Source organism: Neolamprologus multifasciatus, unplaced genomic scaffold (genome assembly GCF_963576455.1).
Source record: "Neolamprologus multifasciatus unplaced genomic scaffold, fNeoMul1.2 chr03_unloc_1, whole genome shotgun sequence".
Lineage (NCBI taxonomy): Eukaryota > Metazoa > Chordata > Actinopteri > Cichliformes > Cichlidae > Neolamprologus > Neolamprologus multifasciatus.
In genome coordinates, this window is record NW_028181971.1 from 277,396 (window position 1) to 305,245 (window position 27,850).

Genomic DNA, 27,850 nt, shown 5'->3' on the forward strand with positions numbered 1-27,850 from the left:
GGTAAAACTTTTGCGAGGTCTCGCAAAAGTTTTACCTGCATTCTTCCCATTAGCTCGAAGCTAACGGGAGGTCGAGACTGCGGTCGAGAATGCGGGTAAAACTTTTGCGAGACCTAACAAAAGTTTTAGCCGCAGGCTCGACCGCAGTCTCGACCTTCCGTTAGCTTCGAGCTAAACCTTTTGCGAGATCTCGCAAAAGTTTTACCCGCATTCTCGACCGCAGTCTCGACCTCCCGTTAGCTTCGAGCTAATGGGAAGAATGCGGCTAAAACTTTTGCGAGATCTCCCAAAACTTTTGCGAGATCCCGAGTTTGTTTTGCAAGATCTCGCAAAACTTTTGCGAGATCCCGAGTTAGTTTTGCGAGATCTCGCAAACATCCATCTTAATTTTTTTTTCTCCCATGTCCCCTGCGGGGCTCCGTAGTCACAAGCGTCATGGGTAACAACGTTTAACGGCATTTAGGGAAACGCTACAACACGGGCCAAGACTGCCTGTCAGCCTTTACTCCAAACGTACCTGAGAAGTTTCGAGTGGCGAGCATTGTTGTCAGGATGGCGCCCTGAGGAGAGAGATGGACAGTGGAGCGTCACAGCAGGACGAACATGTGGTTTTTAGCGTTTTAGACGTGCACCACCACTCTCGTTGCCGGTCGCCTACCTTGAGTTTCCTCCTGGCGTTGAATTTCTTGAGGCACTCCACAGTCTCCTGTCTGTGCATCATGGATGCTACAGTGGAGCGTTGCTGTGGAAACACACAGGCAGTGTCACAAAGCTTAAACGTCACTACACAACCTGCCCGGGTTAGGGTGCGTGACACCTACGCAGATCCAGGGGTGTTTGAGCACGTCGGTGGCCGTCACTCTCTTGGCGGGGTTAATGGTCAGCATCTTATTGATCAGGTCTTTGGCCTCGGGGGTCACCGTGTCCCACTCTGGAGAGGGAAACTGTGCAACCAGTGACATCATGAGAACCATTTAGAGTCATTTAGAGAGTGCTTTTACCCCAAAAACAAACGTACTGTTAAACATGTCATCTGATGAAAGAAGCCACTAGCACTGAGGTTTTAAGAGTTAGCTGACCGTTAGCTTGAGTTGGACTGCGTGTGTGTGTGGCTGCGACGGTGTAACTCACATCATACGCCCCAGCTTTGATCTGCTGGTACAGCCTGTGCTGGTCCTCGTCCCAGAAGGGAGGATAGCCCACCAGTAAAATGTAGAGGATCACTCCTACAGCAGGCGGAAACCACAGTTAACCTGCTCTGAGAGCTTCTTTAAAAACAGACATCAATGCAAACCGAGCCTCAGGAAGAAGGTCGGCTCGTGTTCATCTCACACGAGGATAACCTGTTTGTTAACTTTGCATTCAGCAGTTTTTAAATGAGCAGCAGAAAAAGGAGCGTGTCAGCTGCTGTTTGTGGAAATGCAGACACATAAAAACCGGCACACTGAGCGCTTCTGTTTGCTGCTGTTACCAGCGACGGGCTTTTTAATTGGCTGGCCGTCTGCCTGGAGGAGATGAAAAGGACCCGTATCTGACGCCACGACCACAAACACAACACCGCCCATTGTTGGTCTGAGTGAGGACAGGTGTGCTGTGTGTGTTCCCCACAGCTGCACCCAGATGGGCTGCTTTCACTAGTGTGAGCAGTGATTATTCAAGACACAAAGGACCGAATGAAACGCTGCAGACACAACGCCATCGCTGCAGCTCGCCTCTTACCACAGGCCCACATGTCCACTGGCTTGCCGTAGGGATCCTTCCTCAGCACCTCTGGAGACAGGTATCCTGGAGTCCCAGCGAACCCTGAAACACAGACACACATGTGAAGCTTGTCCAGGCTACCCACAGCTCATTACCACCACGCCTTAGTGAGCAGGTCAGGACCAGAGGCCTCGTAAAGTGAGGTTGAAGAGCTGTAATCAGAAAGCTCACAGGTGTGTGGTTTGGCTCACACACATGCTCGTGGTCCAACTGGTTAAGTTAGGAATAAAATGAACTGGTTCCAGATGGGAGCTGGTGCTGGGGGAGCAGACTAATTATGTCAGAGCTCCACAGAGAGTAGATGGAGACAAGTAGGCCAGACTGATCCACGCTGGGAGCAGTGGAGCACCCAGTGTCTGCAGCTGGTTATTAGGCTGCGGTGACACAGTGACATCGTTGGAGAGCAAACGTGTGACAGCACCGGCTCGTGTTTAGTTAGACAACATTTTGATAGACTGCACCTGTGGAAAACAGGTAACCTGTGTGTTTAGTTTTATCAGCATTTAGACACATCCCAGAATCACAGATTCACTTTGATGGTATGAGTGCACACTCACATCTTTGTTGACATTCATGTTAAAACATCGTGTTGGGTTTTAAAACAATCAGCTGATATATAAAGGTCGCAGCGCTGACACAGGTAAGTCACGCTAACAAACAGGTCATGAATGCACTCACCAAACCACGCCTGCTGGTCTCCTTGAACTTCGATGGCCAGGCCGAAATCTGCCAGTTTAACTGCAGCTCCCTTCAGCTTGCTGGCTAGAAGCAAATTCTCTGGCTTGGAGTGAAGAAGAGGAAACATCAGCATCCTGCAGAGGCTCAAGACAGGACTTTAAAATGAGACTCAAGCACAGACTTTAGCACAGTTTGGTTGCTAGCAGCTAGTAGGAGGAGCTATCACAGCATCATCAAGGATGTCAGAGTGCGTTTGGGACAGACTAATCGCTGGGCTGCAAGCCAGCTGTAACTGGAGTCAGAGGCCACACAAACTCAGCACTGACTCATGTCGAGCCCGATCTTAATCAGGCTCAGTCTGAGGTCACTTCAGCCCAGCTGCACAACTGTTTCAATACGAGTGTGCGAGCCAGGAGGGGCGTGAGAGGGGCGTGAGAGGGGCTGCGGGGTCGCAGAGGACACGTGAAGAGCTCGTTAACATATTCAAAGCAGTTTCCTTGATGTCAGAACGACAGACGCACACAACAACAACACAAGCTGCTGTTGATTACAATGGAAGTTTGTTGTCCAACCACAGCTCAGTGTCAGTGACACACTTTAGAATAATCAATTATAGGAGCAACTATTTAAGTATAACTTTAAATAACAACATTTATTCATGAATTTAAATGGCGTTTATCGTGTGCAGCTGGACTGTGATACAGGATAAATAGCAGGGCTGAACAAACACGTGCTGAACACTGATGCAGCAGCTACACGATGCTGGATCAGATGAACGGCTGCACACTGGGCTGGAAACAGGAGGCAGATCAAAGCTGAGAAAGTTGAACTTTTTAAATGCTTTGCTGCAGCCAGCAGTTTAACATGTGCTCAGCTTTCATAGGGTCAGTTTTCACAATGATCTGAAGACAAAGTCGGTTTTTAAATTCATTCAGAAGCTTTCCTTACATCCTCACGCTGCCAGAGAAGAAGTTCAGCTGCATCGTAAACATGCGATCACATTCAAACGTCATCGATCATACAACTGAATGCAAACTGTTCTGAAAGCAGGCGCAGAGCCTGGCTCGCTCCAGCGGTTACTCTCCTTGACTGCACATGAAACCACAGCAGGAACCCTGAGCTGCTTCCTGTGGTTCTTGTGCTGGTTGTGCTGGACGAGAACCCTTTTCCGTCTCTCAGCCAACCCAATAAACAGCTGCACACACATGGTTTCCAATCAATGGTAATAACTGAGGGGAAACTCATCAGATGTTGTAACGACCAATAGAAGAATATAAATATATATATTTGACCCTTTGTACAGAAGCCTTCATGGGCGCCTGTTTGGAGAAACGAGTGACATCACTTCTCAGGTGGAGTTTGGTTCTTCAGGCTTCAGGTTTTGTTAAAATGCTGAACTTTGACCTTTTACAGAAGGTTCATTTTCCCATTTATCCTCAGTTATTTGAGCCCCGCTCCATGATGCCCCGCCTCCTTCAATGTTGATGTGTCTTTGACCTCCACCTGGTCAGCCTGGTCTTTCCACCTCTGGGTGATGCTCACTGCAACCGTAGTTTAGAAATTCTTCTGTAACCAACCAGTAAGAAACTTGAAGGTGTTGAGAGCTCACTGGTTTTAGTTACATGTACTATAAACACACTCACATGTGTGACACCTTTCAATAGGCCAGAGGACCAGCTGGTACTAAATGGTGGGATTGCATCTAAAGTTTCCTCTGCATGTGTCGACTAGATGTTTTTAGCAACATCTGGAGAGAATGTCAGGTCAATATATTTGCTTCTGCCATCAGTGCATCACTGATATTCTACACTGAAGTATTTCAAGCCCACACTCGCTCCAGTTCACATCCAGAGTTACCAGATCAGCTGAAGACGCCATTGCTACAACGCTCCACACCACCATCTCCCACCGGAACAACAGGACGCTACGCCAGGCTGCTGTTCGGTGACTTTAGCTCTGCTTTTAAAACGGCGCTCCCAGACAGACTAATAGTGAAACTGCTGGACTTCCTCCTGCCACCAGAGACTTCCTGTCAGACCGTGTACAGAGAGTCAGAGTGGGCCTCATCTTTCACCGGGTGTTTAAGCTGCTGCCGTCAGGCAGGAGATTCGGGCTGCTGAGGTCCTAATCAGTGCTAACAGCTGACCTGATTGGATGCCTCTCTGGACCTTTTTGGGGGGAACAACAACAACATTTATAACAAGGTGCAATAAACATACACGTCTTCTTCTTTAGTACTTAAGTTGTCCTGTCGTGTTGTACATAGTGTCGACGTGGGACAGGTCTCCAGTTTGATTGCACGACTGTACACTATGACTGTGCAATGACAATAAATCTTATCTCACTGAGGGACAAATCCTGGAACCACGACAGAGATAAAAGTCACTGTGATGCCAGAGCCATGAGGCTCTCTCCATGAATGACTCCCCCTCCTCGTGCCCACTGTTATATACTAACTGTAGTAACACTGTAGTAACAGTGTAGCACACTGCATCAGAGCTTTCTGTACTGTTGTCACAGTCATCCTCGCTCGTGGAGGCTAACGCTCGGTCACTGAGAGCTCCTTCTCTTGGTGAGCTGAAACGTAAACTCTGTCCACAGAGAACTCTGACACTCACTTATAGATATTGTGTTGCAAACCCTGAATGTGCTTTATAATCTATTCATGATCACTCAGATGGGGCCATATGGATGGAAGGCACCCAGTGTGCTTTAAGGGCTGCTAATAATGGATCCAGTCGCTGAACCCTTGAAGCGCCGCCACAGTCTCTAGCTGACCTACTGCAGCGTTCAGGCCTGATATGGGTAAGACACATGCACAGATAGTCAAACGCAGGGCGATGAACACAAATCCCCAGAAACATTTCACTGATGGAGCCGTGCAGGTTTGTGTCTTTAGCATGCACACACTCTCACTAATGCACCAGCATGCTCTGCATTCGTGCACATCAGGGTTTATGCTCCCTTCTTGTAATAGATGTAATTGGATTGTGTCTAATACAGTGAGTCAAAGAGCAATAAAATGACTGAGCTGATGAACCAGAGCCTGCTCAGTCTGGAGGACTCTGTGACACATGGACAGCACAACCCTGGTTTTATGTTACAGTGCTTTAGAAATGAAGCTGGGATGGTATGGTACGCGATGGTATGGTACGGTATGGGATGGGATGGGATGGTACGGGACATGTTTTACAGCTTTATCACAAATGCAACAAATTACTGAGATTTTCTGGGCGACGCAGAACAAAATTTCCAGAAAGGTGACAAATAAACGAGATTAGATCCAGAAAGCCATGAAAATCCTCTCAGCCTGTGACTCTGAGGGTAAAAAAGAAAGTAAAGCAGTAACAGACTGAAAGTTCCTGTTTTTTCTCTGTTCTATAAATGTTTCTTTGGTTTTAACTGTGGGTTTACAGTAAAGCAAGAACAGGAATTAAAAAACTGAACGTTTCCTGTTATATGACTCTTTTATTTCCTACAGTTGAAGCCTCTCCACTGACCACAGCAGCGCTTCTTCATCATCACACTCCTTTTTCTTATATTCAAACATCTCAGGATGTTAAATCTTTACACTGACAGAAGCCTCCACAGTGTAAGACGAGCTGGACTGTGCTGCACTCTGATCACATCTGAACTTATTTGAACAGAAAACAGTGAACCAGCGCCTGCGTTGTCATATAGTGCAGGCGTGCATGTGTAATCTAGGACTCTTTACTACAGAGCTTTGCATCGACCTCCGCAGCATGTGTGTGTTTGCAAAGACGATCATGTGGAGGAATTAAATCACACGAGTGCACACACACAAAAATGTGGCTGTTTCTACAGCGCTTGTTTGTTTCGGCTGCATTTGCTTTTCTTTGTGTTTCTGCAGTGAACTGTGGCAGCTGCCTGGCAACAGCCAATCAGAGTGCGGGGAGAGGGCAGTTGACAGATGCAAAACGGCAGCTTACTATTGCTGCAGGTAAGCAAACCTCAGACACACCCGCTTCATTTGATTGACAAATTAGAGCTTTGGGAGCAGACCACGGTGAGGAGAGCAGCATTAGAGAGACCACTGTGGGTGCATTAGTACAATCACAGATGATGAGACACCCAAATGTGCTCAGCCTCAGCGGCTCCATGTAAAGTATTTGACCTGGTTAACATTAGTAACATTAGAACGTAGCACAGCAATGATTACCCAACAACAACTGCTCTTTAAAGCAAACTGGGGCACAGCCGTTGTTGGTTCCTTGTATTTTAACTTTTGCTAGTGAAGATCAATTCAAGTGTTTGATAAGAGCTTCAGAATATTGACAAAAGAAAAGAACATAATTGGAGAGACTGTTCGTCCTCGTATCTTACCTTGAGGTCGCGGTGGACCACACCCATCTGGTGGCAGTGGAGCACGGCCTCTAGGATCTGCTGAATGCAATGACTGCATGCAAACACCAGGGGGCATGGGTTAGTGACAGGCTAACACTCATATTTGTGGCTGTGAGCTTGCTTTGAGCCTCGGGGAGCTGGCGGCCGTGTTAGTGGGCGGAGCTCAGTAATGTGGCAGCTCGCCGCCCAGAAGCTAAAATTAGGAGTAATTTGAGGTAATTTGGCTGAAAATGGGCCATTCACTCAATTCTGTGCTGCCACAGATACTGTTCTCTGTAAGAGAGTTAAAAACACACACTGGAACTTTATCATCATCCTCACACAGCCGACTCTGCCCGAGGCTCAGAGCAGAGGTTAGATCTGGCTGGAGGCAGGACAGAGAGGCGGAGCTAATAGTGTGGTTTATTACAGGAGCTGACATGAACAGTGTGTCCCTTTACAGGATAATGTTACAAACTTTACTGAAACTAATGTTGTCATGAAGACAACATGTGAAATATAAGCAGTTAAAGTTTGAAGCAACCTGTGACTGACAAACCAAATCTGCTGTTTAAAAGTGCTGCAGGTTCATGTTTGTGTGAACCACATAGTTACTCCTAAACATGAGAACATGGATGTGTGCAGCATTACAAACATGTAGCGTCTAATGAAACCTCTGACACACTCAGGCTGAAGTTACACTGTCCAGACGAACCAACGCTGAAGAACAGCGTGCTGACCCGTGTGCGTTCAACATCAGATCAGGTGACCAGCTCAGGTCAGTGTGTGCCAGCACAGTCGGATCGATGCCTCAGAAACACACTGCAGCCCTTACTCACACAATGAAGAAGTGTGTGTGCAAACGGTAGGAGGTGCTTAGAGACAGATAATTGTGGAAATGTAACACAAGTGTGCTACATTTGTATCACAAGCGTGCTACATTTGTAACAGAAGCGTGCTACATTTGTAACAGAAGCGTGCTACATTTGTATCACAAGTGTGCTACATTTGTACCACAAGCGTGCTACATTAGGAACACAAGCGTGCTACATTAGTAACACAAGCGTGCTACATTAGTAACACAAGCGTGCTACATTAGTAACACAAGCGTGCTACATTTGTATCACAAGCCTGCTACATTAGTAACACAAGTGTGCTACATTAGTAACACAAGTGTGCTACATTAGTAACACAAGTGTGCTACATTAGTAACACAAGTGTGCTACATTTGTATCACAAGTGTGCTACATTTGTAACACAAGTGTGCTACATTTGTAACACAAGCGTGCTACATTTGGAACACAAGCGTGCTCCGTTTGTAACACAAGCGTGCTACATTTGTAACACAAGCGTGCTACATTTGTAACACAAGTGTGCTACATTTGTAACACAAGTGTGCTACATTTGTAACACAAGCGTGCTACATTTGTAACACAAGCGTGCTACATTTGTAACACAAGCGTGCTACATTTGTAACACAAGCGTGCTACATTTGTAACACAAGTGTGCTACATTTGTAACACAAGTGTGCTACATTTGTAACACAAGCGTGCTACATTTGTAACACAAGCGTGCTACATTTGTAACACAAGCGTGCTACATTTGTAACACAAGCGTGCTACATTTGTAACACAAGTGTGCTACATTTGTAACACAAGTGTGCTACATGTGGATGTGCGCTTGCATAATCTAACAGGCAAACTAAGAGTACTCTGACTGTTACACTGAAAGTGTTGCTGGCACACTCGTGTAGCACATCCTGTTTGTGAGGACATCTCAGCTCCTTCTTTCATCTCTTAAACACATTTTTATAGATTTCAAAAAGTGTTAAAAAGCAAATTCGTTGCTTCAAACTTTCCGATGTATTTACGTGTAAACATACTGAATGAATTTGAATTGAACTTTGATGCTCCACCTTTAGAATCATAACAATCATAATTCAATGAAACCACACCACCTCTCTCCTCTCTCTGATCGAAGCCTGACAGCGGCCGTGTCAGCGCACCACCTAGCAAAGATGCTACATGCACTTCATGGCGTACAGTAGAGGCAGGCTGTGATGAGCTCCACCTGCCCCCGCCTGCATGACACAACCCACCGCCTCGTCTCCAGCCAACCTGCCCACAACGCCCTGCTGTGGCGATGTGCGAGGGTGACTGGTGGAGGGGTGTGAGGGGGGTGAAAGGTCACTGATTGACTGATCAGGCAGTGGATGTGAGAGACAAGGTGCAGCACGAGTCTGTTAACCGCTGCACTTACTAACCTTCAGGTCTCTGTGCACTATGTGTGACAGTGATTTACACTTTCTACAATCTGCTGTGTGCAGTGACTGTGGAGGCAGACCAGAAGCAGAGAGGAGAGGGAGAACGGGTCAGTGTCAGACAGCACAGGGACCAACACCTAGCACAAGGTAAACATCGAAAAGGAACAGTTCAGTCTGCAATGGCGTGAAAACTTTTTGTGGTGCGAGCTGACTCAGAGTCAAGTCACGGTGAGCTTTGCTAAAGACGGAAGCAGGAAACAACAAAAGTGTCAGAAATACAGCTACTTGGTAACAAACAGGTCACTGGTTTGCTCCCTGTCAGGACATAAAAAGTTTGACTTTAAATATTCTGAATCCTACGGCCGGACTAGAAACACAGGAACAGACAACAGAGGAGAGCGGCCAAGAGAAGAAGCACGAGAGACACGAGGACGTTAAACCAACAGGAAGTTTAATGGAGAGACGAGGGATGCATTCAAAGACAGAGTGAGACACACACCGAGGATACGACTAGAAACACAAGAAAGACTAAACAGACAGCGGTGACCATGAGCGATGAACTGCAACATGAACATGCACGACAGAGCTCGGTGACGGTAAACAGCTCAGCTGTTTCCATCGACTCGGCATCTTTACGGTTTGGATTTTTAATTTGAGCGCACGTTTTCTTCTCCTGTGCAGCAGGACTTTGAAAGCAAGAGTGCACGAGCTTGGCTTTATTTGGGATTTCTCTGAAGTCACACGGGCTTAAAATGATGCTTTTAGCCATCAAACAGATTCTGTTTGTATATTTGACCACTGTCACCGATCTGAACACGTTGGCTCGAGGTCTGGGTCCATCTTTAAGCCCACATCAAGAGGGCTGAGGCGGAGCTCGGAGCAGCATGTGATCCTGTTGGAGAACCCAGCTGTGCTTCTTCCCAGCACCACTGTCAGCACAACAGCTCCTACAGTTCGGTGTTCTCAGGTTTAGGAACCTCAGCTTCACTCCTCAACATAAGCCTCTTGTCATTGGGGCCAAATAGCTCTTTGTCCTGTCCCACCGTGAAACTTTATTTTGAAGATTTATCCATATGGGCAACTTTTGTGGTCTCCAACCATGGTGGTGGAAAACTCGCTTCACGCCAGTCTTGAGCCTTAATGGTTCCCAGGTTGATCCTGAACTTCCTGACTAACTTCCACTCATCTGAGGGCGACGGCGTGGCTCGACTGAAGCTTGTCCAACAAATCCAAAGAGAAGCTACCAGCTGTAGTCAATCATGATGACTACAACACATTAGCATGTCATTGTAGAGCCTTCTGCAGCACTTCCTGTGAGCGTATACACATAACTAAGTCTTCATGTAGACTCTTGGCTTTGTGAGGATTAGAGAAAATCCCAAATAAATTCAAACGTGTGCATCCAGTTCTTGTTGAGCCACTCAGAGCTGTCAGCATTAGGCTGCAGGATTCCAGCTACAGTGTTTGACAAGGTTTCTGTTGCTGTCCAAGCTCAGGAAACGACCGTATCTATGGAGCCATCTCCATCTCCGTCCCTTCAGAGAAGCAGCCTGCGTTTGTGCAGGTTTGACAAAATGTGGACAGCACTGTGCAAACATTTTAGGCAGGTGAGAATACTGCAAACAAAGAGCTTTCAGAAATATGAATGACTGTTTAAGGAGCCCAAACACAGCCGAACTCATGAGTAGGGATGGGTATCGTTTAGGTTTTATCCGATACCGGTGCCAAACTGGTACTTTTGAAACGGTGCCGGTGCTTAAACGGTGCTCAAACCGGTGCTTAAAGAATGGAGAACACAAAATTGGTCCAAAAACCTCTCATGTTCAGCTGTTTTTTTGTAAAAAGATAACAATGTTAGCCTTTTCTGCAGCTATAGGGCATATATGGCATCACTCTTGGCTGGAAGCAGTGCTTAAACAAAAACAAACTTTGTCCAAAAACCTCTCATGTTTAACTGTTTTCCACTTTTTCTTTAGTCATTTTAGCCTTTTTGGCCAGGGTGAAGGGAGTATCTGCCATCAAACAAGAAGACAGCTGCATGTAGCTATGATGGTGTTTGCTAGTTCACCTTACATGCATTAATGTAATAACGTGGTTAGCCTACTCAACGTAAATTACACACGAACATCATGAAGCTACTCACGCAGAGAAGAACGGCTGCTGCTGCATCATCATCCGTCACCACCACACCCGCAGGAGATGCGCTCGGTGTGAGGTCTCGCAGCAAGCTATCAAATACGGCGCATTTTTCTGCTTTAAAAAAAACCCGCTATGCGTCGCCAGGTGTTTCATCGGATTTGAGGTGTTACCTCCTTTGACAGTATCACAGTATCAGCTTAAAGCACTTGTTGCAGGCTGCTGAGTTTGCATATTTTGCTGTGAAGTACAGCCAGACTTTTGACTGCTTCGCCTTGGGCATTTTTAATCTGTAGCTCTGCTCTAAAAGTACGTACGTACCTGGGCCCGCCTACTATCCTCGGAAACGTAAAATGATTGGCTAGAATTCAAAGTGTGTCACAGCTCAGGAAAAAAAAGCACCGAAATGAAGCACCGAAATGTGCGCTGCTTTTCGGTCTGGTTACTACCGTTTATGTCAGAACCGGTGCCATCATGGCACCGGACACCGGTACCCATCCCTACTCATGAGGAACTCTCGTTACTCTAAAGAACAAGAAGAGCTGAAGTGACCCCCAAGAGCCCTGATCTCAACATCATCGAGTGCGTCTGCGATCAGAGACGTGAGGAAGCCGACATCCACAGAACATCTGTGCGTAGTTCTCCCAGATGTTTGCCAGCTGACTTCCTTCAAAGACTGTGTGGAAGTGGACCTAGAAGGGTGGCGCCACCAGACACTGATGTGATCTTGTTCATTCGCTGCGTTTTGTTGACTGATGAGAATAAATGACACTTTCACTCCTGAAAGCATCTTTATGTGCAGCAGGTCGCTGCATGTTTGGAATATTGAGTGATTCTGCACAGGTACCTGCACCAGTGTTGAGGTTTAACTGTTCGTAGAGCAGACGTGAGCTCGGCTGAAGAACATCAAGCACAGACGGTGAAATCCTGCCAAAGCCTCCACAAAGTACACACAGCCATGTATGCACACAGCCTGAGAGCTGCACTCTTTGACTCTGGTGTTTCCCTCTGCTTCTAGTCTCTGTGCTACATCAACCACTCCGTATATACTGAACTCAATAAAGTCACACGTATGAAAGCTGAACTGTTCCTTCGAGTTGTTAAGAGAAAATACAAAGTTTGCTTCATATAAACACTTTCACGTGTCCCTTTAAAAACAAACAGCATCCAGACCATTGGGTGAAACCATAACTCCTGTAGGAAGGACTAAAACCTGCAACGGAAACCTTTAACATGTTACACAAACATTTCTCTGGATTATTATTATTATTATGGGTGATTTTTAATAAGCAGAAGCTGAGGAAGGAGCCTCCTCATAAAGGGAAGGAAGAAAAGGTACAGAGGGAGAGGTTTGGGCACAAAGGGCACAAAGGGCATAAATGCATACGGCTCTGCTGTGCTCCCTGCATGATGAGCTTTGCAAACATCCACTGTGATCAGCTGGCATGGGGTTAGGGTTAGCTGTGTATCTGCTCTAGTTCACTGTGGGTGCATGAATATGCCTTTGCTGCTGAGGGAGAGTCACACTTTACAGTAATGCAGAAAGAAGCTCACACTGACCTGGCATCAGCTTCACTGTAGTACTCTCTGGCAACAATGTCCTCGAACAGCTCCCCACCGGTGACTCTGGGAACGAGAACACAGTGAAACAAAAACAAGCTGATTTCATTTGCAGGGTGAAGGTGCTGCCTTTCAGCGCTGTGGCTCCAGCAGGAAACCCTGATTCCAGCAGAAGCAGCCAGGCACCGATATTACTGTTTCAGCCGGAGGGGAAATTCCTTCCAGCTGAAAACATTTCCATGACTCAAGTCCAGATTTTCCAAGTAACACAGATCAAATCAAGTGGCGCTAACATCTGAGCTAACAAATCACGTTGCAGCTGAGTCTTTGGAGATGTTCATCAGCCAAGTAAATTAGCTAAATGCCCTTTAACAACTGGATGGTGCTGCTGCAGCTATGCCCTCTCTGATGCAGGGTTTCACATTGAATCAAAGTTTAACCCACTGCGAGTGTTCTCCTGTCATCCATACTGGCAATGATTCAATTAAGGGAAAAGAGGAGATGCTTGTGGCCAGGAAGGAGACACACCTCTGATCTTATTATTGCTCGTCGATTTTAAAAAGCCATTTCCTTTCTGGCTGCAGATATGACTGCAAACAGCAGCTGATGACACCCAGGAGGGAGGAGATCGGCAGTTACTGAGAAGCGTTTGTGACAGAGGAAGGATCCTGACTCCTACGGAAAGTTTTTTCTCTCCGTTTGGCATCCGTCCACACTGAGACGCCGTTTTCGGTGAAGGAAAACTCGGCGTTTTGGAAACGCTCTCCACAGCGGATACAGTTGAAAATGTCATTTTTGCGTCACAGTGTGGACATCGAACCCGGAGCCTTTTTGAAAAAGATGACGCACGTGAGTCATGTGGTGCAGTCATGTGACTAATTAACCAAAGATAGCAGAGGGCGTTACACAGCATTGTTCTGTCTGACAGCCCTGTTAAAGATTAACATCAGTCTGCTCCAGAGAGCTGTTCTTCACATTCTTTAACTCTCACTCGCTTTTGTACTTTTGTGTTACTCGCAGCAACAACTCCACCTCATTGTGAGTCCATTTAACAAACTCGCTGCTTTTCCTCGTCATTCTGCCGCCACGTTTCAAAGAGACGGAAAGTAAATAAGCAGCAGACAGAAATGAGGCAGGTCGAGTCTTCTTGCATTTCGGCCGTTTCAATGTGGACGCACAACTCTGTGGAAACGACTGACAACGCTGGTGTGGACGCAGAGCGTTCTCAGACGAAAACACAGTTTTCTAATCCGGGCTGGTGAGGACGCAGCCTCAGTTAAAGGGAGGCATTCTGGATTGTTCAGTTTAATTAAATGTTATTTACACAGCACCAAATCACAACATCAGTCACCTCAAGGTGCTTTATGATGTAAAGACCCTATAATAACACATACAGAGACAACCCAACAATCATATGACCCCCTATGAGCAGCACTTTGGTGACAGTGGGAAGGAAAAACTCCCTTTTAACAGGAAGAAACCTCCAGCAGAACCAGGCTCAGGGAGGGGCGGGGCCATCTGCTGTGATTGGTTGGGGTGAGTCGGCGTCGTTTTAGTCGTTTTAGTCGGGGTGAATTAAAGATTGTTGCAGAATTAAAACTTTCTGCACACTGATTGGTTCATTTGAACTCTTGGTGCCTTACTGAGTCCAAACTGTGGAAATGACATCAGCATCCACAGATGGAGAACCGCCGGCTGCCAAACGGTTTGTTTCTCAGGAAGCTTACTTCACCAAGACAACAGCACAGCCACAAACTGCTGAGCAGCTGAAATCATACAGCCAGAAAACATCTGGCTTTAGAAACTACACCTACAGATCTCTGCGATGTCTGTTAAAACTGGAGGTGCAGTCGTTAGCATGACGCTGGTACAAAACCATAAATGCTGGCAGTGCATGCACCTGTGGCTTTGTAGGGTTCTCACATTCACAAGACGTTCAGAAACCTTGACCCTCAACAAGATTTGTCTGTGGTATCAATCTGAAGATCCCACGTTGCCTCCTTCTGGAGTGACACCCAACTACGTGAACACGATGACTCCAGAACCTCACAGGTTTTTCAAATTGACACCAAAGCAATATCGCTCATATATCACAAACTGAATGTGAGCTGTCAGCATAAGAAAGAAAAAACACTTTAGCTTTAACCCATCCATCCCACTCAGGCCGGATACTCAGGGAAAACTGGGATTCTTCTTGTAAGAAAGACATTCAGCAGATGGCTTTTCAGCAGATATCCGCCATCTGTGTGAGCCAACAGTAATCTCAGCGTGTTTATGATTGTATACAGCAGGATTCATTTTCATTTGTCCAGCGTGTGCAGGAAGGAGTGTGTATAAGATGTGTAGTGCCTGAGCAGATGGAGGAAAGCAACACGCTTTGGCCCACAGATGTGGGTGTGGTCTGCGCAGTCACAGATGTGGGTGACAGTCACAGATGTGGGTGTGGTCTGCAGTCACAGGTGTGGGTGTGGTCTGCACAGTCAGATGTGGGTGTGGTCTGCACAGTCACAGATGTGGGTGTGGTCTGCTCAGTCAGATGTGGGTGTGGTCTGCTCAGTCACAGATGTGGGTGTGGTCTGCACAGTCACAGATGTGGGTGTGGTCTGCACAGTCACAGATGTGGGTGTGGCCTGCACAGTCACAGATGTGGGTGTGGTCTGCAGTCACAGGTGTGGGTGTGGTCTGCAGTCACAGGTGTCGGTGTGGTCTGCAGTCACAGGTGTCGGTGTGGTATGCACAGTCACAGATGTGGGTGTGGTCTGCTTTGGTGTGGCTTTGGTGTCACAGATGTGGGTGTGGTCTGCAGTCACAGGTGTCGGTGTGGTCTGCACAGTCACAGATGTGGCCTGTGCAGTCACAGATGTGGGTGTGGTCTGCAGTCACAGATGTGGGTGTGGTCTGCACAGTCACAGATGTGGGTGTCAGTCACAGATGTGGGTGTGGTCTGCACAGTCACAGATGTGGGTGTGGTCTGCAGTCACAGGTGTGGGTGTGGTCTGCAGTCACAGATGTGGGTGTGGTCTGCGCAGTCACAGGTGTGGGTGTGGTCTGCACAGTCACAGATGTGGGTGTGGTCTGCAGTTACAGGTGTGGGTGTGGTCTGCAGTCACAGGTGTGGGTGTGGTCTGCACAGTCACAGGTGTGGGTGTGGTCTGCACAGTCACAGGTGTGGGTGTGGTCTGCACAGTCACAGGTGTGGGTGTGGTCTGCACAGTCACAGGTGTGGGTGTGGTCTGCACAGTCACAGGTGTGGGTGTGGTCTGCACAGTCACAGGTGTGGGTGTGGTCTGCACAGTCACAGGTGTGGGTGTGGTCTGCACAGTCACAGGTGTGGGTGTGGTCTGCACAGTCACAGGTGTGGGTGTGGTCTGCACAGTCACAGGTGTGGGTGTGGTCTGCACAGTCACACATGTGGGTGTGGTCTGCACAGTCACACATGTGGGTGTGGTCTGCACAGTCACACGTGTTTCGTGTTGCTTCGGTGGAATATGTAAAAATCAAAGGCAGCACTTACAAGTCAAAGACCAGGTAGTGGAATCCTTCCTCCGATATGCTGTCATGGAGCCGCACTGTGAGAGAAGAGGGACAGGAAAATTACTTTTTCATCGTTGTCCTGGCACCATGTGACCAGCGCAGCAGCTGATGAGGACGGCTTTGATCGCACACTGAGCCGCTCTCTTCTTCCTGTGCGAGCTCTGGATGCTGATTCAGGGGAAGATTTTAATGTAAGGTTACAACAAATGATCAAAGACGACGCACAAATATGAAACATTTTATCAACCACATTCAAACAGGCTGTTCCTGCAGGGGTGTCCTGGTTGGTTAAGTGATGGCACGGCCTGCTGCTGTCAGCAAGGCTTTTTCAGGAGACGTGAAGCAGCTGCAGACTAATCTGACCATCTGTATGCAGCGGTGCCACACATGTGCTAGCTCATTAAACACACTGTCACTTATCTTTGAGTTTGACAGCTTTTATTGATTTTGGTGCTAAAGCTTCATTCATAGCTCAGGCCACAATGAGAGCAGCCAGCTGTCTGAGTTTCAACTGTTTCACTGGCTTGTAACCGTCTGTGCTGTTTTTCTACTTCAGATCTGCACATGTGCAGAGATCTGCAGCACCAATTTAAACACACTGCTGGCAGAGTTCATTTTACCTGTGGACATTTAGAAACAGACTTTACAAGTAACTGCAGATTAGATTTATTCATTATTCTGAAAACATATCGAGAACTCCTCACGTCTAATTCTGCCTGATTTATGTTGGGCTTGAACTCAGCAAACAACAGATCACATGCTTGGTTCATGCTCCACATGTAAGACACATTTACTGTGAGAAATAATGGACTTTATAAAAGACTCTTCTAACAGCAGCGCTCAAAAAAGCTCCGACAGTCTAACATCCGAGTGCATGGATGAAAAGACTGAAGGTGAAAGGGAACGCTCTCCCTGTGGATCTTTGGCATTTCCAGCAGCTCATCCCATGACCGACATCAGAGAGATCCATCACTGCAGTGAGCTTGCAGTGGAGCTGGATGCTGCTGGGATGATACTGGTAAAAGGCGTGCTAAGTGTACATGTTCAAACTTGATCGGCTGCCTTTTATTTGCTAAAGATCAGCAGTACTTACGCCCACTTTGATGCCTGGAAGAACGGCCACACGTTCATCAACATCAACACCTTTAAGCTAGACTGAAGCTATTTGAATGAACAAGCTAAATGGTAAATGGTAAATGGACTGGTTCTTATATAGCGCTTTTCTACTCTTTCTGAGTAGAAAGCTAAACGCCTTCACCTTAACCACGAATCAACAGCTACACCACTGAACCCGCAAACAAGTACTAGGTGTTCATTCCCATTTGGACTGGATAAAGGGAAATATGATGCTCTGGGAATAGCGTCCACTGACAGAGTGCACACTTCAGCCTGTAATCCCATGTAGATGATTCTAAGATGGACTATCGTCCATACTGTCGCCAACCTGCTAATTTAACTTCAAGCTGATGTCCTGAAAAACTCAGGATGCAGCGAGATGTTGAGATGGACAGGAAAAATAAATACACGTTGCAGCGATGTTCATGCTGTGATGAGGATATGTAAACTTTTGTCCTTGGCCATGAACCGTGCAAACTTTCCCTGGACAACGTTGAAACCATAACGACACTTGAGGAGATGACATTATCGTTGCTTAGCAGCATTTACCAGTTCACTTACAAACTGGACAGAGACGGGTTATATATGGAAATTCTGTCTTTGACCAAAACAGAACAACTCTCAACTTGAAATCTAACAGGATTAAATTAAACGGAGTTAGAAGTTAACAGGAAGTTAGCTCGCTAGCTTCCACCTAAACATTTCATACCATGTTCTGACAGAGATTTCTGAAACTAATTCAAACGTACAGCTCTGCTGTCACTTCCAACATAAATGAAGACAGAAAACTAAACAGCAGTGACGTTTGCAGGGTTACTGAAGTTGGGCTAGCTGGTATATAATGTTGTGCTACGTGATTGCTAGCGACACAGCTATGTTAGCATATCATTAGCTCAGTGAAGCTGGAGGATGAACGCTAACTTTTTTCCACTCGATAAAAGTTAACGTGAGTTATTAATATACTGCAACAACATGGGAACAGAGCAGCTGCAGAGAATTCAGCATTAATGAATCAATGTTACGGAAGTGGAGGAAGTGCAGTTTTTGGCTTTCCCCATATTTCAAAAGTGCTTCATCTCTTTGCTGTGACTGTCACCCGCCATAATTCGCAGATGATAATGGTTGTAGCCGCTGCGATGCTTTCGACCAAAACAAGCGCAGCTTGATGACATCATCAACATGTGCTATTGCAGTAGAGCGGTATAGTCAAAACCTCTATCGTTGGCCAAATTTATATCGTTTATATGGCCCACCCCTAAGTCACAGTAGCATTTTCTTGCTGGACCAGCTGCTGCTTCTACGTCTAAATGATCTCAGCTCGACGCCAAAGACCCTCCACAGGAACGCCAGAGAAAAAAGCCAGAGCACCAGCATGGAGCATGGCTAGTTTGGCTAACAGCAGCGTTAGCTTTGACCCAGAGGTCATAAACGGTGTGATGTTCCAGACTAACCTGGACCCAGAACAGGAAGAGTGGCTGGATGTTGCTCCAGAGTCTGAGCTACAGCAACAGTAATGTTAAACAAATATGGATATATTATAAATGTAACAGCACGATCTCTAAAATAACTGCTCAAATTAGTGAGTGAACATTTACTCTTTTTATTCCCGTTCATCTGTAAATGTGTTTACATGTATTTAGTGTCCAGACACGATTTAGACATCACATAAATCACTAAGACCTAAGATCTCACACAACAGAATACATCACATAGATACAGTTGACTGTATTTTCTGTCATCTGTAACTTCAGCCAACACATCTGTGTGACACTAAACTATGACCACGTTAAAGCTGCTCAGACTGAAGTCGGCACGTTTGCTCAAGCAAAGCCTTCGTGCTGTGAGCAGGGACCCGAATCACTTTCAGACTAAACCCTCCAATTTCACGTGTTGCTCAGTTTCAGACAAGCTTACAATAGACCAGCAAACCAAATAACCCATATCATCCACTCATTTGTCACTTCCCCCGTCCCTTTCTTTTTTCACTAGAAGGAAGAAGGGACTGAAAAACAAACGACAGTTTCCACAAAGTCATTACTGAGGTGATAATTGCAGCTCTTTGTGGCTCAGAGGGGAAAGTATCCTTGTGCATGTGCATGTGCTGCAATAAGGGACCTTAAATGCTGACCTTTCATGTTCACTGTTGATAGAAATAAAACTGTAATATCCTCGATGAAGCAGCAGCTCTACTCACCGATGTTGGAGTGCTTCAGCAGGCGGCAGATCCTGGCCTCGCGCTCCAACTTCTGGTGATCTGGAAAAACAAAGAGAGACCATATTTGTGTGAGCCAACTTCAGACCAGCGTCTACACAAACAGCAGCTCAGGGCTGACACATGACTCAATGTTTTCTTAGGGTCAGTCTGACAGCACAGCAGGAAGCATCAACAAAGCCGCTTCCTGTTAGACACCAGAAGCCGCCTGTATAAGCTTCATGTAAGCACGTTACCTGATTTCCACATCTATTCACTTTCGTGTCTTCAGACAATAGTTCTGACTGTGCACAGGCAGGAAACACAGAAACATTCACGTGTCCGTCCTTTCTGTATGAAAGTGTCGTTTTAAAGTTCGGGTCATTATTTAGAAGCGCGTAAGATATTCAGGCTTCTGGTTTACCGGCTGATCAGTGTGATAACAGAAACATGCACCACATGCAGGATGTTACACATCCCTGATGGTCCAGATGTTGTTAGCACTTAAACTGCTACTGTACCAAGTGTGATGTGACCTCATGTCATGTTTTCGTTGTTTCATCAGCCTGCATCTCTGACGTGTCTCTGATGTTTGTGTAAAGTTGGTCCTAACCCTAACCCTTTGTAAGTGCACGTGCAGCATCAGCGTGCTGCCTGCTGTGATTTCCTTCAGGATTAATAAAGTATTCTGATTGTGATTAAACTCTCTACAGTATGAAATCATGTAACATGAATATGCATCTCCTTCCTCTGCTCCTCAACAACACCTGGTTTGCTTCTCATCACCCTAACGAAATCAGGCTCAGCTGCAACATGTGTGCAGGACGCTGACACGTCTCACACCATCTTTACTAGGGGTGGGGGAAAAATGGATACTGTGTAGTATGGTGATATTTTGTTTGCTAATAATGTATGGATACAGCGACAGCAGAAATCGATATTTTGTTACAAAAAGGTTTTTGTGCTCTGACTTCAGAGCATGTTGATCCTTTTTCTGAGCAAGAATCCTGACATTCCTTCACTGTCCAAATGTGTTTAATAAACATGACAGTTTACTTATTTTAATTTAAGACATGTTTTATTTTAATTAAGTTTAAAACTTTTTTATTTAATGTAAAATTAGATTTTGTTTTAATTTACTTTCAAATTCTTCAGTTGCTGAAGGGGCTGCATAGTTTTCATAAACTGCATAGTTCAGAATAGCTATAATTGTACCAGATGGTTGATTCAGTTAAGTTGGACTAGACTGTAATACAAACCGTTCAGTTTGTCAACAATCAAACTGAAATGAGAGAAAGACTGAGTGTGAGACTTTGATATTAGAGAAAATGATGATTGATAAAGTTTACCTTTATGTACAGAATCTGAATATCGCAAAATATTTTTAAAAATTGCAATAATATCGTATCGTGCGTTAAGTATTGTGATAATATCGTATCGTGGGATGTATGGTGATTCCCACCTCTAATGTTTACTGTACTTTGTGCTAATGAGTAAATGGACTGGCTCTTATATAGCGCTTTTCTACTCTTCTGAGCACTCAAAGCGCTTTATACAACTTGTGCATTCACCCATTCACACCCATTCGCACAAGCACATTTTTCCTAGGTGCTTTCTAACTGACATTCACACACATTCATACACCGATGGACGCATCGGAGAGCAATTTGGGGTTAGTATCTTGCCCAAGGATATTTGGCATGCAGACTAGGGGAAGCCAGGAATCGAACCACCAACCTTCCGATCAGTAGATGACCTGCTCTACCTGAGCTACAGCCACCCCAGCAATGAGCCATTGTTATTCTGATGATTAAACTGTGGAGAGGCCCCATCAGTCCATAACTCTTCTACAGCATGTTTAGTTTGTCACTGTGACCTGTGGAGGTCACTGTGAGTAAACACTGCACACATCCTGCTGTATTTGTGATGGGTGTTGGAAACATGAACAAAGAGAAGCTGGAGGAGGTTTGTGTGGTGCTACTACATCCAACCACACGCTGTCATCTCCACACTAATCCTAATCTAGTGACCACAGACTAATACAGATGTTGTGTAGCTTCTCCAGCTGCTGTGTGTTCCAAACCAATCACACCTCGTCTCCTCAGCTCCTGGACCAATGGGCTGTGCTTTTGCAGGGACCGGTGCTCACTGGGGGATGTCCTTTTCCCGACATCGCCCTCTCTCTCCGTGTGGCTGCTAATCTGTGACGTAACAGGATTTGCAGCATGAGCATCAGCACCTCTGAACACTGGAGGGGCTCAGTCCTGTTCTCTTCAGTGATCATGTGCACTGATATGAAACAGCTCTTTGATATCAGCACTGATCCATCAACGCCACGAGTCCAGCTGCCATACAGCTGTGGTCAGACCGTCACATGGCTAAGAGACGGACCAGGAACCAGGAGGGAGCGAATGCTTTCACACAGCACACGACTGAACTGAAGACGTTTGCAAACACACAAACACACAAACACACAACGCAGCAGCGTGAAGCAGATTTGTCTCATGTTCCTGTGTTATCAGAGGAGCTGTAAGAAAAAGCCTGATGTCCTGTAACAGCTTTCATCATGAACATAATGAACACAGTTACCGTGGTGACGCTGAGCTGGCCCACTTAGGAAGCCCAGATGAGCCTCTGAACGTCGTCAGCAGCCAAAACGAGGCCGACAGCTATTTTATGTGTCCAATGGATGGAAGGAGCCGCCTCCACAGCTTTGTGAGGCATCTGCTCCCAAACAGAGGATCGGCCACAGCAGCATCGCTGCAGTTAGGGTTGCATCCCATGACCTCTGACCTTTCCTCCACAGAGAAACACCTGTGGTTCATTAAATCTAGTCAAAAGACGAGATTACTTATCTTCCATCCATCCATTCACTTCCGCTTATCCTTTTCAGGGTCGCGGGGGGCGCTGGAGCCTATCCCAGCTGTCATAGGGCGAGAGGCGGGGTCCACCCTGGACAGGTCGCCAGTCTGTCGCAGGGCCAACACACAGGGACAGACAACCATTCACACTGTCATTCACTCGCACATTCACACCTAATGGCAATTTGGATTATCCAATTAACCTATCCCCACAAGCTGCATGTCTTTGGACGGTGGGAGGAAGCCGGAGTACCCGGAGGGAACCCACGCAAACACGGGGAGAACATGCAAACTCCACACAGAAAGACCTGATGGTGGAATTGAACTCAGGACCTTCTTGCTGTGCGGCAACAGTGCTAACCACAGTGCCACCGTGCTGCGATTACTTATCTTATTTATCTTATTTATCTTTACCACGTGCATTTAGAACAAAACAGAAACAGCCCCACGCTGGCATCACTGAGAGAATAACCCCCGAGGAGCACCAGCAGCCTGGGGGGGGTGAGCTGCAAACAAAAGAAGACTTGGGAACAAAGATAAGGCTTCCTCTAAGGAAAGCATTCTTTAGAAAGCATTGAAACACGAGCTTCCATCTGAGTTTCCCTCACAGAGCCAGGTTTACTCTGATGTTTCACAGTCAGCTCTTACAAGTCTTACACGTATATTTATGCTCTGGGTTGCAAAAATGACTTTTCTCAATGCACAATGAAACGTTTCAGACGTTCCTAACCCAGCATTGCCAGTACTGGTCACCATACTGGTTCCCAGTGACCCAGCACATTACTGGATGAAGGGTCGAGGCCCTTCAGCCTCTTTCAGAGCAGAGAGGTTCTCCAGGTATCTGAGAGGAGATCCTGTAACTTACTAACTTTAGGGAAACTTTAATGTTTTCTTTTATTGTGAAAATAGAAGAAAAGTAGATTTTTGTTGATGTGATCAGCCGTGGTTCTTAGAAAGGTCAAACTGTTTCTTTACAGCGCTCACGTCTGTACTCAGGAAGAACTGTGAGCCTCAGACACCTCGGGTGTGTTAATGGAAACTTGTAACAGAGTCGCTGTGCAGCTGCCTACAAGCCAACGCTGACTCATCAAAAGTGTTCACCAACAGGGACGCACGTTTGACAAAAAACTGTTGTGTGTGTGTGTGAGTGGGAGACTGTGTGTGTGTGGCAGTGCTTCTGCGCAGTGTACCAGGGGCACGGAGAAAAGTTGTCGTACCATATGCACGAGGAGTGTGTGAGTGTGTGTGTGTGTGGGAGAAGGTCACAGGTCCAGTGGAGAGGACATATTTCTGAGGTAAACATTTACGTGTCGTCCTGCTGCCCTCGAGTCTAACTTTCTTTTTCTTTAGAAAGTGTCGACTATGAACAGCTTCCTGTCTGAGGTCGCACAGCAACAACAAAAAGCCCAAAGCAGGTGGTGAGAGCTGCCAGAGGGTCAAAGGAAGCTCGGCCTCAGGGAAGAGAAGAGGAAACCACCACCAGAGTCCTCAGACAACATTTCCCACGCATGGGATGAATCACGGTGATCTCATCTTCTGATGAAACAGCTGGAGAAAACATCACTGCTGTGGGTCATCCACCACAGAAGAAGAATGAACAATCACCGTGTTTCTGACTACAAACAGGTGATCATGTGACCATAAATGACTGATGAACAACATCAGGGAGTTTCTGCTTTTCAGGAATCAGAGACAAAGAAGAACGGTGTGACCAATCAGCTCAGAGTTTCAAGTAAGACGTGCGCAACATGAACCCCACATCTCTATTCTGATCCAGGATCAGTTTCAGTCAGCAGAGTCTAAACTACCCTCGCTCACAATGATTCAGTCTCACTAATGACGGGAAAGTTGAGTCAGAAGCTTCAGTTTCAGGTGAGAATTAAAAATCTGCAGGTTTCTTTCCAATAAAGATAATATTTCATTTTTATATTGTTCACCTGGAACTAAAGCAGCAAACACCAGGACAGAGGGGACTGTGCCTGAGCTTAATCTACCAGCTAACAGGAATCTGTCCAGGAATCTGATCCTGTTTGTTCTGCAACACAAAACAATGAAAAGAGGATAAAGTGACAGTAATAATGATAATAATGATAATAGTCTGCCTCAGATCCGCCTGATAGACACAGCCTTTAGTGTGTGCCAGTGCAGGCTGGTAAGGACGAACTAAATGCTCTACATGGATATTTCAAACCTGTTTACAGCTAACACTGGAAAAAGCAGCACTTGTGTCTGTATGAAAGTGAAGAGATAACAGTGAAGAGTCACAGCTGGCAAATCAACTTCAGTCCTAAACTACAGTCAACAAACGCTCTAAATTCCCACCTGGTGCCTCCACGTGTGCGCTTTAACGTTTCACTGCAGTGGATTCCTGAGCACGCCGCCTGTTTTTGGTCTTGTTATTCAGCAGTTTGGCTGCTTCATCGCAGCAGTTGCACAATCACTGTCACAGCCAGCAAAGGATGCAGGTAACATTTCTCCAGACAGCGTTGATAACAGGGTTTCTCACTGCGGGAGGTGAACAAAGAGGCTCTGTTGCATAATTACAGCTGAGGGATCCAGCGCATGTGTGACGCTCAGTTTGAGGCTCCTGCTTATCAAAGGTGTCATGGTGGCAGGGTCACATACTGAGGATGATTTGGATCGTCCCTCACTGTGAATGCTACCATGAAGGCTTCAAGTGCAGTAGTGAAGTGTGTGCTCATGTTGGTGTGCACCAGTGGTTCCCACACTTTCTTTGCTGGGCCCTTTGAGTTACAAGAAAAATGTTATAAACGCCCCCGGCTGGTATACACTTTGTCGTTTTGACAGATCTGTTCCAGCTTGCCTGACGTTACGCTCTGTGCCGAGTTATGAATGTTATGGATGGTTGCAGAGAAGGCAGGTAGGTGCACTGAGATTCCTTGGAGCGTTGATTTGTCTACACTTGGATCAAGTGTGGAAATAGAATCGTGTGCATTTACAATATTACACATGCAGATGTGAAAAGGCCAGCGTTCGGTTAGTTTGAGCCTTCTGCTGGTCTTCTCATACCCTGATGTAAGTACTCATTGCAGGGTGATAAGCTTTTATCTCTCTGTAGGTTCATACTTGCAGAGACAGTATGGTGTACAGTGGTCGGTTTTCGTTCTTCTGTTTTGCAAGAGTTTCTCAGGCTTTGGCATCACACCCAGTTGTTTGCATTTTCTGGAGCAATTTGAGCTACTGCACATGTGCCAAAGCAGGTACGGGCTTGCAGGGACGCCCAGAGAGTGCAGGAATGTGCTGCTCAGCGACTGGCTGGCAGCTGCTCGATCTTTTTGTGGAGGTTGCTGTCACATATCTTGGAAAACGTTCCTGTCACGACCTGTTGTGCCTTTAAGGCAAGAAGCTTATATTCACTCAAAAATGCTGTTGGTGGACGTCTTCAAGTAATTCTTGTTATTCATCATAATTGGTGTCTTACAAAAATAAATCTTTAGTAGTAAAAGTGCCAAAAATAGAGAGAAAATGACACAATCACACACTTACTGAGACTTCACACACTTACTGAGACTTCACACACTTAGATCCTCTGAAAAAGAAATGACTCTCAGTGTCAAAGGACTCTGGATGTAAAGTTTTTACAATGACAGCAGGTCTGTTCACCATGTCCACTGCACAAGCAGAGAGCAAATGCAGTCTGTCCGAGTCAAATGACAATTTAGTCACAAAAACTGAGCTTTTTTAACACATATTATACACACACTGCTACGCACAAAATGCAAGAAAACGTTTCACCACTTGGGCCAAACACACAGTGTAACCAGGCTACGGAGGCATGACAAACCAGCACTGGGACGCCAGATAAGGGTCATGGATTCAGACTGGATGTAGCTGCGCTCCAGTCACGGTTTTTTCTGTTTCAGATCCATTTATATTGGTTTGCTTTATGCCGACTTGATCAGAGCGTAAACAGCTTATCCTCCCAAAATGACCAAAATGTTCAACATCTCTGGAGTCCCTTACAGCACGTTTGTCTGACACAAACTTATATTCATCACAGACTTTGAAAGTGACATTTTTTATTGGCCAGTCTTACTGTTAACAGTAACTGAGTGAAAGAGCACCCACCCATCAGTGAAGAGTGATATCAGAGCCCAGGAGAAACGCTTACACTGCCGAGCAGCAGATTTAAAAAGTCCCATTTAGTCTTTTGTATCCAGTAATGGCAAAAACAGTGATATTGTTACATCTCATCAATACATGAAGTTTTTACTGAACAATAAGTGACCATAAAGTGTGAAACCAAAACCCTGAGCTGGGGCAGACCTGTCCACAACTACCTGAGTAACTAACATGACAGTTTCAGTCGTGTGTTCGGTCTCCTCAGTTTCTGTCACCTACGCTTTGTCAAGGGATGGGTACCGGTATCCGGTGCCATGATACCGGTTCTGACATAAATGGTAGTAACCAGACCGAAAAGCAGCGCACATTTCAGTGCTTTTTTTCCCTGAGCTGTGACACACTTTAGATTCTAGCCAATCATTTTACGTTTCCGAGGATAGTAGGCGGGTCCAGGTACGTACGTTCTTTTAGAGCAGAGCTACAGATTAAAAACGGCGAAGCGGTCAAAGTCTGGCTGTACTTCACAGCAAAAGATGCAAACTCAGCAGCTGCAACAAGTGCTTTAAGCTGATACTGTGATACTGTCAAAGGAGGTAACACCTCAAATCTGATGAAACACCTGGCGATGCATAGCGGGTTTTAAAGCCGAGAAATGCGCCGTATTTGATAGCTTGCTGCGAGACCTCACACCGAGCACATCTACTGCGGGTGTGGTGCCTGTTATCGGACCCGGAGTTAGCAACATCCCCCAAAAACCCGAAGAGGAGAGTCCTGGCCCCTAGTGCTGCCAGTGTAGCAGAAATGATGAGGATGATGATGCAGCAGCAGCCGTTCTTCTCTGCGTGAGTAGCTTAATGTTGTTCGTGTGTAATTTACGTTGAGTAGGCTAACCACGTTATTACATTAATGCATGTAAGGTGAACTAGCAAACACCATCATAGCTACATGCAGCTGTCTTCTTGTTTGATGGCAGATACTCCCTTCACCCTGGACAAAAAGGCTAAAATGACCAAAGAAAAAGTGGGAAACAGTTAAACATGAGAGGTTTTTGGACAAAGTTTGTGTTCTCCATTCTTTAAGCACCGGTTTGAGCACCGTTTAAGCACCGGCACATTTCAAAAGTACCGGTTTGGCACCGGTATCGGATAAAACCTAAACGATACCCATCCCTAGCTTTGTCCCTGCCAGCTCACAGTGATTCATCTGAAGTTGTGTCCAGTAATGTGCTGCTGTGTCTGATGCTGCTGCCACTAGTCCTGCATGTGACTGTGATATTGGGAAGCTGAACAACCACACAAACATGTCTCTGACACTTTAAACCAT

The 27,850-nt window shown here is 46.1% G+C and overlaps 1 protein-coding gene across 18 annotated transcripts in view; it reads right to left on the bottom strand.

The window, feature by feature from the left end:
- Positions 1–27,850, bottom strand: part of LOC146490503 (calcium/calmodulin-dependent protein kinase type II delta 1 chain) — a 74,497-nt gene that overhangs the window by 26,479 nt on the left and 20,168 nt on the right. For all 18 annotated transcript variants that reach the window (XM_085153154.1, XM_085153150.1, XM_085153152.1 and 15 more), the window contains exons 3-12: positions 19,587–19,646; positions 16,257–16,311; positions 12,743–12,808; positions 6,784–6,856; positions 2,440–2,542; positions 1,720–1,803; positions 1,132–1,226; positions 822–944; positions 659–742; positions 518–560 (exon numbers count right to left, since the gene is read on the bottom strand). In XM_085153154.1, coding sequence (XP_085009280.1) covers positions 518–560; positions 659–742; positions 822–944; positions 1,132–1,226; positions 1,720–1,803; positions 2,440–2,542; positions 6,784–6,856; positions 12,743–12,808; positions 16,257–16,311; positions 19,587–19,646 — 786 coding nt within the window. The remainder of the gene's footprint in view (positions 1–517; positions 561–658; positions 743–821; positions 945–1,131; positions 1,227–1,719; positions 1,804–2,439; positions 2,543–6,783; positions 6,857–12,742; positions 12,809–16,256; positions 16,312–19,586; positions 19,647–27,850) is intronic.